Below are 12,705 nucleotides of genomic sequence, written 5' to 3'. Positions count from 1 at the left end.
GATGGGCATGGAGAGCCCTGCAGTGAAGCAAAGTAGATAATCTTTCAGCAGAATTGACTTCTGTATGTAATTTAAAAATAGCATGCTAGTTACGGCTCAATTCCTGCTGTTGTGAGCATATAATATAGCTGCTGTTAGTATGTATCAGGGTGACTTGTGCTCATTTCTGTACATATTCCATTTCTGGAAGACACTAAAGATATATTTAAACGTCTGCAGTTGAAGTGCTAATGTTTTCTGTGAGCAGCTCTGAATAGAGGCAGAAGTGCAACAATATAATGTAACTCATTTTTATGAGTCTATTTCTTTGTATCTAATGGAAAGCTGGTACTGGTAATTCTTTTTTGAACTTATAGGAAGTTAGCATATAGTAATACCAAGTGTATAGTTATATGTGCATGTATTTACTTGTTCATTTAATAAATAATATAAAAGTTTTATACATGTAAACTATATGAGTGGTATGTTCATCACACCAGCGCGGTCATTTACTGAATTATTTCTGGGAGACAGGTCATCTGTGATATACAGGCCTGTCTTCCTTAATTTATCCTCATACCCCATGGAGAAGGAAAATAAATATTTATTTATTACCAGTTATTTATATAGCGCACACATATTCCGCAGCGCTTTACAGAGAATATTTGGCCATTCACATCAGTCCCTGCCCCAGTGGAGCTTACACTCTATATTCCCTACCACTTACACACTATGGGTAATTTCGTTAGGAGCCAATTAACCTACCAGTATATTTTTGGAGTGTGGGAGGAAACCGGAGTACCCGGGGGAAACCCACGCAAGCACAGGGAGAATATACAAACTCCACACAGTTAGGGCCGTAGTGGGTATCGAACCAACGACCTCAGTGCTGTGAGGCAGTAATGCTACCATTACACCGTCTGTGCTGCCTATATTATCTGTTTGTGACATTCTCCTGTCCCCACATGGTAAGGATACGACTATTTGTTCAGCTGCCTGAGGCCGTGGGAAATATCCATATTATCTTTTCTTGCACATCCTCCCAGTATCTGCAGGAGAACCGCATTCTGCGCAGAGCGGAGGAGCAGCCTGCCATCCCCACACAGCAGGCTGTCAGTGTCTGTATAGGGCAAGACAAATAGTCTGAGCTCTTGAGGGTTGATAAGAAGAATACATCTTTATTCAGCTAAATGCATGATTGCGTTACGTTTCCCTTTATTCAGCCTCCTATCGCTGCTCATTGTGAGTGTAGGGTAATCCCACGTGGACTGTGTAGAGTCCACACATCTGCAGATCTTGGCTTCTCCACTCATCCTTCACTAGAGAGGAACGAATGCAGCATCTAATCATTTTACCAATTAAATATATAAAATCCTTCCAAAATAATTTCTTATGTTTGAAGGTTGATGTAGTTAAAGCTCACACACACATTTTTTTTACAAGTGAAGTATTAGAGCTCAGGACATTTGCACTTGTAAACTTTGCATATTTTAAAAACATGAATTTGCATAATACATATGCATAACTTTAGCCAGGCTGTATCGTGTTCAATAAGTAAAGCATGCTGGGTCTACTCTGGAAGTATATGTATACAGCAAAAGGATTTCATTCTGTGGAGATGAAGTATTTCTTTGTTCTGGAGTGTTACTGTAATTCAGTTGTCTGTATCCTGATCCTCACCATGTTCTCGGTGAAATCATTTGCAGAAGAATAAATCGCCAGGAAGTAACTGAGCACCGGTATTTTGCTCTAGTTATGAAGCTGAGTATTGCAATCTATAGTCCTGTTTGGATATTACAAGTGGGCCTATACGTTTGTGCCTTGTTAGCAGACCGCGCTGGGTTTTGTTTTCTTTAAAGCAAATCCTAAGGCGGTAAATGTTTTGAAAACACAAATTGTACGGATGTATCACGGGGACAGTCTATTCCTCAAATTAGATTGGTCACTGTAAAATACCCCCATTAAACTCCTGCACACCTCTCCTGCATGACAGTTGTGCTCTATTGTCATATACTCACGTGTTTCTCACTGCCCTTACACATTTAGTACACCTCCTCCTTTCCTCATCTGCCAGTGGAACAAACAGTATATTGTTGTTCTCAAAAATGTGTTAAATAGATTGTTCTACACCATACTTGCCTACTTTCGAAAAAGCATTTCAGGGAGATTGTGAAAACATCACCTATGAGCGCGGCAGTAAAGTGGACGTGTATTGCTTCATCTGAGAGGCATACCATAAAATGTACTTAAATCCAAATGTAAATAAGCAACAAAACCGTTAGTAAAATCTACATGTTGATGAAAACACACTGATACTTTTCAGAAAATGTATGTAGCCATTGGGATCATTGTGTCTTATACATATACATATATATATGTGTGTGTGTGTATATCAGCTACATAATGGGGGTAAGGTGCAATCAGGGAGATTACTAGACTCTTCAGGGAGATTGTTACTATTTCAGGGAGTCTCCCTGACAATCAGGGAGAGTTGGCAAGTATGATCTACTCCTGTAACTAAGCGGATGTATAGTGGCCCAAACAGAACAATACAGTAGCATAGAAACAAGTACTTAAAGGCTGATCTTGGGTAGAACAATATACAATGTGATTTAGCACACTAGATCTGTTAAACTGATCAAACAAATCTATGGGAAATTTAAGGATAAACTTATGGTTTCAGTAAATACCTGCTTTAAGGAATCTCCAAAACCATTCCTTATAGATTATGCCACATGTACATATTGGCAACTTACCAGGGGCAGCAAGGAACTGGGGAGTTACAGAGAAATTTTCAATCACAGGACCCTTAAGGTGCATACACATGGAACGATATATCGTTCCGTTTGTATGCAATGGACGACCAACGATGCTTGCTCCCGCTGGACGATAACGATATCGTCCATCGGGCATGCATGCAGGCCAATCTGGACAATATCGTTAATTTTCTATATGGGAGAACGATCGTTGGTCGTTCATCGTTGGTGAATGCTTTGGTGTGTGGATGACCAATATAGTTCCAGCACACCAGGAATTTCAAGGGAGATCGTTCAGCGATATTGTTCGATGAACAGATCGTCCCGTGTGTACCCAGCATTATCCAATCACCAAATAATTGTTTTGTGTGCCACATGCAGAAGGGTAAATGAGAAATGCCACTTTATCTCCTGAAATGTGATCAGTTTTATGTTATATGTGCATTACACCAACATTTACAGACCACCTTCCTACAACCTAACCCACCTTTCACCTCCCTGCAGCCTAACCCTAACCCATACTTTCCAACTCTCCCTGATTGTCAGGGAGACTCCCTGAAATATTAGTAATCTCCCGTCTCCCTGAAGAGTCTAACAATCTCCCTGATTCACCTTAACCCCATTATGTAGCAACAAGAAAAAAAAAGATTTCCGAGGTGTATATATACATTCAAATGGTATAATCAGTGCCATTTCCCTGCATTGGTTATAAGGCATATAATGATCCCTGCATTTTCATATAAGGTTTCTTGTGTCCGCTTATATGGAATGACTTGTAAAACACAATATATGAGCAAGCCCTGAAAAGTATGTGTTTTCATCAGTAAGTAGATTTTATTAACTGCTTTGGGGCTTGTTCACATTTGGATGTAAGTCAGTTTTATTACACACCTCTCAGATGTAGTTGTACACACCAAATTCACCACTGCGCTCATAGATGTTGCTTTCACAATCTCCCAGAAATGCTTTTTCAAAAGTATGCAAGTATGCCCTAACCCTTTCCCCTCACAGCTCAACTCTAACCCCCCCAGCCTAACCCTCCCCCTAGTGCCTAACCCTGAACCTAACCCAAATACTTACCATTGGAATGCCAGAAGTAGGGATTCTGGCACCGGTATTCCGACTGTTGTCCTAATTCCTAAGCTTAATACAACATATAAAATAAATCATAGTGATGTGAAAGTAAGTATAAACTACAATAAGGAGTAAGGACCTACCTAAATAAATGCAGATATTAGAAGTCTCTTGGGATTTCTGTGTTCTGTATATAAAACGACTCGGGCAAAAGCCTCCTGGTTTTATGTCGTCCCAGAGCTCCTCAGGCATTTATAATATCCATTTACTTTACAGTAGAGTGTATGATCACATATACATTAATATTGTGTGATTTAGGATTACTTCACCTATACTAGTTTTAATAACAAAAATGGCCAATTTGATTATTTTGGTGAATCTGAGTTTCTATACACAAACCCCTGAGGACAGTGACTGTGTGTGTAACATCTCCACCAATTCTATCTACTTTGCTTTATTTATAGGTTTGCCATCCTTTGTGGGCAACACTCAGAGCATGAAGGCATTCAGAAGCGCATTCAGATTGGATATCTCTTTAAGGTAAATAAGTGAAAATTATTCCAACACTTTACACACTTTGATATATACGGGTTCATGGTAGGATGAATACAACATATTTTAAATTTAGAAGTAATCACTTAGAAATTATTGAAAAGAAAAAAAAATATACAGCATACATTTTTTAAAAGTTAAAATGTTACTGTGTGAAATGTTTTATTACTCCCCTACAAAGGCTACTGTTGCTATAGGATGAAAAGCCAAAACGGTCAATCTATAAACTTGGTGAAAAATATATATATTTGGTTGTTATTTAAAATATGAATTGCATATTATTTCCCAAGTATATCCACAATATATATACTGTATATTATTTATGAAATGGGGCTGCTGGATTTTTGGGGAAGTAGTTCTCAGGTGTTTATTATCTGGAGGTTTGGCAGCCTATTTCTTATCTCTCTTGAACCATATAATATTGGATTAGTAAACAAAAAATAAAAATAAAATAAATGAACAGCCTTGAAAAACAATACAAGTGACAAACTATAAGCAAAACCTATGACAAAATAGTTTTGTAGTGGATTAAAAAGTATTGATTTAGTTCTGTTAAGTACGCAAACTATTTTTTATAAATTTTAAGAAAATTATGATAGAAATATTTCTTTTTTTTTTTTTGAACCATGGAAAATAAGATTCGATAGTTTACGCAAATGTTAACTCATATAAAATACGGTATGTAAACAATTCAGTACAATGGATGTACATTTAAATGAATTTCCCTTACCAAATAAAAATTTTCAATATATCATCATTTTAAATATATTCATCCTCGCACACCACCACCTAACACCTGGCAAAGCACAGGGCATAAAAAAGGGGGTGTTCCCAGCGCTCACCATCAAATTAGCAAAAGAATATAATAATGACATTAATATTATGCTGTGGTACAGAATATCACTGACACCGTAATAGTTAATATAATGGGTTTATATAAAACACATATTTTCTAAGAATAGAAACTCTGCCAATATCATATAAATGTCAATAAATGGTATAAATATGTGATAATATATCCTAATACCGGTGTACTTAAAACAACATTGTCCCTTTTATGTTGTTTTAAGTATACCGGTATTAGGATATATTATAACATATTTATACCATTTATTGACATTTGTGATAGTCAGAGTTTCTATTTTTACCCCCTCTCTTTGAGGAAATATGTGTTTTCTATAAATGAACCCATTATATTATCTATTACTGTGTCAGTGATATTCTGTACCACAGCATAAGAATATTCTCATTATTATATTTTGCTAATTTGATGGTAACGATGGGAACCCCCCATTTTTTATTGTTGTTCACACTTTCTGAATAGGGCAGGTTGATCCCTGTTCTTTGCCTAGCAGCTACCATTAATTTAAAGGTTGAGCGCAGCCTTACACACCTTTCTTTCTAAAGCTCAGGGCATACCCTGGTACTCATTGGGGGCGATTCAATTAAGTGTTGGGTGAATATCACCAGGAAGTTGGTCCCAGAGCTGAACGCCTTCCCGGTGCTATTAACAGCCCTCTGAATTGAATCGCCCTTATTGTATGTGCCTATGATTTGTAAACAAAAGTTGTGAGGAAAAGCAAATAATGGAGATGGCTATAAATAATATTGTATCGTCCAAAGGTTCTCAAAGTCCGCCATTACAGTCCACATTTAAGGATATCCATGCTTGAGCACAGGTGACTTAATTAGTATCAATTTGATTTAACCGTCTAAACTCAATCTTGGATAGCCTTAAAACCTGGATTGTAAAGGCGGAGTTTGGGAACCTCTGCTATAATTTTTTATGTATAAAGGTTCTCTTTCATTTGAATTTATGATTTTATATAGAATTGTTTATTCTGTTAAGAATTGTGGACCTGATTCAGAGTTCACACAGTCGAGCTATATTTTGCTACTGTGTATGTGCGATACATGGTGGAAAGGTCCCACTCCGTACCTGCGAACGAAAGTTTGAGACTGCATTTGCAATGTCTCCGTGATCGCAAGGTCCTGAGTAGACCACTGCGATCCATGGGCATTCCTGGGTGAAGTCGGGGATGTGGCCGGTCCATGGGTGTGTTATGGGAGTTGTGTCTGCGCTCATGGCTGCGTTCTCATTGCAGAACCACAGTCTCAAAGGCCAGTTTCAGAGAAAAGGTTGACCCAGTATCTGCGCAGCCCAGGACTTAGTCGAGGAGTCGATGTGCGTCTGATGTTGTCGTTGGTGTGTTCTCAACCCCCAGCGCCTCTGCACACAATGCAGCTAGGGGAAGTGGGTGCAGCAACATTAGCACAGTGTGTTGCAGGCGGGGGAGTCTGTTAGCAGACATTAGCATATTTTCATGCATAAATTGCGAGTGTGAATGCAGTTGAGAATGCAATAGTGTACAACCCTGAATCTGGCCCAGTATGTCTATTGTAATGGTATCAATACATATTCATATATATTGGTTTGTGTATTTAATTTAGAGATGTGCAGGTCCGGTTCACAGAGAACTGACAACAACCGAATTCCGGGGTTCCGAGTTGAACAGAGTCCTGGTTCGGAACTCTGATTTAAAACCTGAACTCAGGATTCGGATTGCATGCTAACAGGTCAACATTACATCATTCCATTCATTTTGTCTGTTTGTTTAAAAATACAGATCCAAAACATGTGAGGGTGGTTTTACAAAACCAAAACATGAAGATGAAACCGGAATCAAAACCAAAACACGTGGGTCGGCGCAAATCTCTAATTTAATTAACACTTGCTCATCTGTTAAAATATACATATATCATATTTTTAAGTAATTCTTTAGCACTTTTCATTGTTTTTCTCTTTATCACACCTCATATTTTAGGAGTTGGTAGTACTTTATAAAACAGCTACTGTTCACAATCTCTACATGACATAGCACCAGCAAATGCTTTATTTTGTTGTTTTTAGGAACACATTGAAAAGGCAATAGCTTTACAGCCCCAAGACTCTCTCTGCTACTATCTGCTTGGCCGGTGGTGCTATGAGGTATGTGTGATAAACAGTCTACATCTTGATTATTAATAATCTTTATTGTTATATGAGAAACATATTTAGCAGCACTATGCAATCAGCGAGTGCAGCTTTATCATGTCATGAGACTCAAACACCACAAAACACAATTTACAGTGTAAAGAATTTATAATACAGGACACCTCTATTCAAACCTTTATTTGGCAAGCATTGAAAATGACTAGAATATAATTTTTTTATTATATTTTACCGATCTTCTGAAACAGCTGATTGCTATATAAGACAGGATTTTACATGTTACTTGAGAGCGTTGCTGCCACAGGAGGGATAGTAATGTAAACACTACATAACTATAATACAAAATTCATTTTTGCTTGAGAGCAACATTACCAAATAAAGGGTTAAAGAGAGTAAAGCTTAGAAGACAGTGAATGTATGAACCATAAAATGTGCACTGACTGCAGAAATACACCCTTCCTGAATGAAGCATGCGTGACTACATTTTGGACAAAGTAGATTTATTAGTCAGTTATATCGATATGAACATTTCTGAAGCATATTTGTCGGAACAGATGTTTTAAAGTATATAAATGTATTTTTTTTTATATAATCCAAAGTATGGAAACCATTTTATTATGGTATGGCATAGATGCACACACAACGAAGAGGTAGGTGCAGCAGCACTGTAACCCTTCATTCTCACGCACACAGCTTACATGGCACAAGCAATTAATCCTTACAGCTGACAATTATAATGGATGCACTGTAACCGCTGAACTCCTTGTACTGGTCCTATGTCCCCCACATTCCCTGTTTTGTTAGTAATGTTTAGCAAAGACAGAAGTGTTCATTTTGAACCTTCATTGTAAACTATTCACTATAAGTACAGTAGTGAGCTTTAAAAGAAATAGCTACCATTAACATTACATGACAGTTTATCAACGAAAGTAAACACCAGTGGAATTTTTCGTTTAGTATCACTGTGATACAAACGAAAAAGCCACTGATATTTACCAATACTTACCCCTCCGACGAGGTCCAGAGAAGTCCTCCTCTCTGCGAGGTTCTCTGCTGGGCTGCTGGCAACCTAACGCTGCCAGCGACGGGGGTCTTGAATAATGCGCATGCGTGATGATCCGTCTGCGCATGTGCATGACACGGCAGTGCCTGGAAGGCTTAAAAAAATGGCGAGAGCGATGCTGTGACAAACACTGGTAATCTTAGATTACTGCTGTTTGTTAAATTCAGAAAGGAAGTCGTAATCACCTTAGTGAGCGCTAAAGGGGTTATGCTTCATTGGTAAATGGGACCCATAGAATCCACGTAAAAACATATACACCGTACCTGATTTCTTGGAGCACCTTCTTTTGCCCTGAGGAGACCTCTGGGCCTCCTCAATAAGAGAATCCCATACAGTATGTAGAGGTTGCTTGAGTAGGGTGCAATTTTCAAACCTAATATCATAAGTGAACTAGTGGCTGAAGAAGAATCTTCTCCTTTCAGGATTTGGTAATTTTTTATATACTAGATTGAAATGACAGAGCAGTAAAAGGATTAGCATGGGAAGTTGGGACAAATATATACATACCCAGACAAAAAAAAAGTGGAATGGGTCATACTGAATAGCTCAGGGAGTTTCATTGTGGCACTGTCATAGATTGCGAACTTTCCAATGAGTCAGTGTCTCACATTGTTGCCATGGTCAGCTCTAAGTGCTGATATTATGAAGTGTAGGGCTAGCGTCTAGGAGTGACAACAGGCTCTGCTGCAAAGCTTAAACATTGGAGACAAGCTGACCAGAACCCCAGAGGTCAGTGTTTTTTTTTTTTTTTTTGTTTTTTTACAGTAATCAGTCTATTTAGACCACAAAGCTGATCACAGCGGCCGGCTCCCGCCTCTGCTCTGACTGTCAGAGCAGAGTAGAAGTTGGGGAAGCGGGGGGGGGGGGGGGGGGGAGCGTTATTATCACAAGGCTTTGCCCAGAATTTTTTCACAATATATTTTAGTAAATCTGGGCAGATAACATTTCCCATTACAAGTATGGGAAATGTGATCTGCTAACTAAAAATATTTGTTAATTAGGGTTTGGAGTAGAATTTTGTGAATTCTACTTGAATCACCCTTTAGTTATTCATGTGATACTAAAATGTGAAAAGGGTGTGAAAACACCCGTTTTTACATTATTTTAGAATAAATAATGTTAAGAAATATGCCCGTATATGTGATGTATCTAACTTGCTGACATGAGCAGAAATCTGTTTGTACAGGTCTCCAATCTTGGCTGGCTGGAGAAAAAAACTGCTTCCGCCTTGTATGAAACCCCACCAAGTGCTACTGTGCAAGAAGCTTTGGAAAAGTTCCTCAAGGTAAGTGTGCATGTTGTTCCAGATGTGCTTTTCTTCTTTCTTACATTTTATAATTACTTTCTAAATCATATGCTACTTGTGTCTTGATACAGGCAGAGGAACTGTCACCAGGATTTTCCAAAGCCGCAAGGGTTAACATTGCAAAGGTAATTTTTAAGACGTACATTAGATTATTCTAACCCACTGGTTAGCATTCATGAACATCAGTATGCGACTGCCCAGTACCAGAGCAGGGTAATTGTGCACCTTGTGCCAGCCCCGCCCACCAGGGTCGTAACTAGCTATGGGCGACCGGTGCCGCCGTACAGAGCGCAGTGCTCTCTGGGCGGCACCGTCACCGCCCCATGGACCTTGTTCCTGGCTAGCAGGGTGCCTGGAACAGAACCTTGCAAATAGGATTTCTGCTGCAGCACCCGTGGAGTGTCCTGTGGACGCTTCCAGATGGGCACCCTGCACAGTATATGTAGCAGTATACGTAACTGATCGGACACCCAATCAGTGCCGAACTTACTGCCGATCACACCCCCTTCTGTGCGACGTCATGATGTCGCACACTTAAGGCGGAGCTGGCACAGGATGGAATTGTGCCCTGTTATGGCTCTACCGCCCACAAACGTGATCTCATATTTCCAAGGGGGGAAGTACAGAATGGATTCTCAGACTGTAAGGTCCATGCCCGGAGCGTAGTTCTGCAGGCTGCAGTTACAGGCACCCTGTAGTGTAGGTGCCGTGGAGCAGCAACGGTACCTCCCCCAGGTCCCTGCACCCTTGGCGGCTACACCACTAACCTAACCCTAGTTACTAAATACTAGACGTCAGCTCAGAAAGGAGTGAATTGTTTGAATTTTAAATTTAGATATTTGAAGAGCCATTACAAGTACGATTGTTTTACAGCAATATTCAGTAAAAGCTGTGTATCATTGAGCTGATTAATATATATGTATGTGTACACAAAAATAGAAAAAGAGAAAAAGAGCACTTAAAAACACATATAAAATGTAACGTTTTTTTTATAGAACCAAATATGGTACAATTTTAAAAATATTGAACAATATACTATAAATGATATCAAAATGCTCAAATGAACAGTCCCAGATGAAGAGGTAGAAGGTAAATTCCTTTTTTTCCTCAAGAATATTCTTATTAAATCCTTCTTGATCTTTTGTGAAAAAATTACATGGAGGTAGTGGATACACCGTTCTTAGGATATACGATGGTCCTTTGCAGTCTCACTGAAAGACACCCTCACACCAGAATACACCCAGAAACAGGGCCAAATGGCCACTATCAGTAAAATAAGGAACTTTCTCAGATATATAAAAAATATTTTATTCCATAAAAACAGTAATTACTGTATAAAGTTTCTTACATCAAATGTTAGTGCATAAAAGAGATGGAAACCCAACGCGTTTCGTCCCTAAGCGGAACTTCATCAGGGGCACATCATTATAACACTGAACCAACAGTCTTCAATTTTAACCAGGAGAGATCACAGCACAATAATCAGGTGATCTCAATACAGTTTATAGGAGACGACATAGTTGAGCACTCTCAGCTCAGTAGACAAATTTTTAATCCGTAGATGAAATGCACTTAAGCACAAATTTGCATCTCATTTCCTCAGAAAATGGCTAATGCTTGGCTGGCTCAGCACGTATGTATGTGTGCATAAACACACACAGTGAAATGCTTTAGAACACCCCCATTATTCCAGTTTTTATTGAAACTTTAGCAGTTGATTACAAACCCCTGTCTGTATAAACACAATGGTGGAACAGACGTACTGGTATTATTGTACACCCTTCTGAAGCATTATTCACTCAGTATTGCACTGCAGGAAGTAGTATATTGCTATCTTTATGGTGAGAAAAAGGCAATTAACAAAGGAAGACAGACTGTTATGTCCCTTTTAAAAGTGTAGATCTTTCATTTAGAAAAATTGCAAAGAAAGCCAAGATGTCCGAGTACAGTGTCTTACACCATCAGAAATCACTTGGAAACTCTGAGAGGAAAAAGTCTTGCGGACACAGAATCACAAATTTCTTCAGGGTCCATAGGATCCACAGGATCTACCTTGGGGTAGTGGGATCTACCTTAGTTGTAGTGATCCATTGCACCAAACAGCTTACTGCTTTGAAGCTCCCAGCATGCACTGGTCTTCCTCCCTACATACCCTGCCCCCAGCCACAGACATTCTGTTTTTCTACTGCAGGTTCCATAGGGTTTCCACAGGATACCTTAGGGTATAGGTGATGACTTCAGTCACAGGCACCACAGAGTTAAGTTTTTCAGCCTTCCAGGATGTACTGGGGTCCCCCTCCTATACCCCGCCCTCGAGCCAAGGCAAATCAGTTTCGTTGGTGCCTGGCTCGGAGTCGGAGCACCTTTCATAGAGGGGGGCTGTTATGGCCCCTGAACTTTTTTTCTACATGCAGCTGTGGCTGCACATCTGAGTGTACAGCATGGACAGTCAGTACTGACGTCCATGCTGTCTCTCCTACACCCCGCTGGTACCAGAACGCCGGTACCGATCCGGGGATGCAGGTGGGTATCTGGGGTCACAGCTAGCGGTGACCCCGGATACCTGAACTGTGGCCGGATCCAAGGGGGCCAGGTAAGCGGCGGGGTAACACAGTTCCAAGTCCCCAGACAGGGGGCTCCCTGGGGACAGCTGCAGCGTGGAGCCGGGTATTAACCTGCGCTTCCACTATGCCCCTGGGACAGCGGACCGTGATGTGCAGCACACACGGCGTCCCAGGGGTAATTGCAAGCCGGGGGAGCGCGCCTTCCCTGTTCACAGCCATCGCCTCCCCCGCTGCACACGGCCTCTCCACAGCGGTCTGTTCCTGTGTGTGCAGCGATCCTCCCCCGGGCCCGCCTCCTCTCTGCTCCTGTACGTTCACTTTCTACTGTCAGCCATTTTACTATCCCTATCTTCCTCTGCTAAGAGCCCTTGCGGTGCGGTGTTGCAGGGTGCTTATTGCCTCACTGTACAAGTATGTAC

At 40.2% G+C, this 12,705-nt stretch overlaps 1 protein-coding gene across 3 annotated transcripts in view; it reads left to right on the top strand.

Moving 5' to 3' along the window:
• Window positions 1-12,705, top strand: part of LOC148451052 (regulator of microtubule dynamics protein 3-like) — a 164,817-nt gene that overhangs the window by 137,636 nt on the left and 14,476 nt on the right. For all 3 annotated transcript variants that reach the window (XM_088462333.1, XM_088462334.1, XM_088462335.1), the window contains 4 exons: window positions 4,274-4,349; window positions 7,273-7,350; window positions 9,603-9,701; window positions 9,794-9,847. In XM_088462333.1, the coding sequence (XP_088318459.1) occupies window positions 4,274-4,349; window positions 7,273-7,350; window positions 9,603-9,701; window positions 9,794-9,847 (307 nt within the window). The remainder of the gene's footprint in view (window positions 1-4,273; window positions 4,350-7,272; window positions 7,351-9,602; window positions 9,702-9,793; window positions 9,848-12,705) is intronic.

The sequence above is a fragment of the Taudactylus pleione genome, unplaced genomic scaffold (assembly GCF_031769625.1).
Source record: "Taudactylus pleione unplaced genomic scaffold, aTauple2 ptg001187l, whole genome shotgun sequence".
Taxonomy (NCBI): Eukaryota; Metazoa; Chordata; class Amphibia; order Anura; family Myobatrachidae; genus Taudactylus; species Taudactylus pleione.
This window is presented reverse-complemented; position numbering and strand designations above follow the sequence as displayed.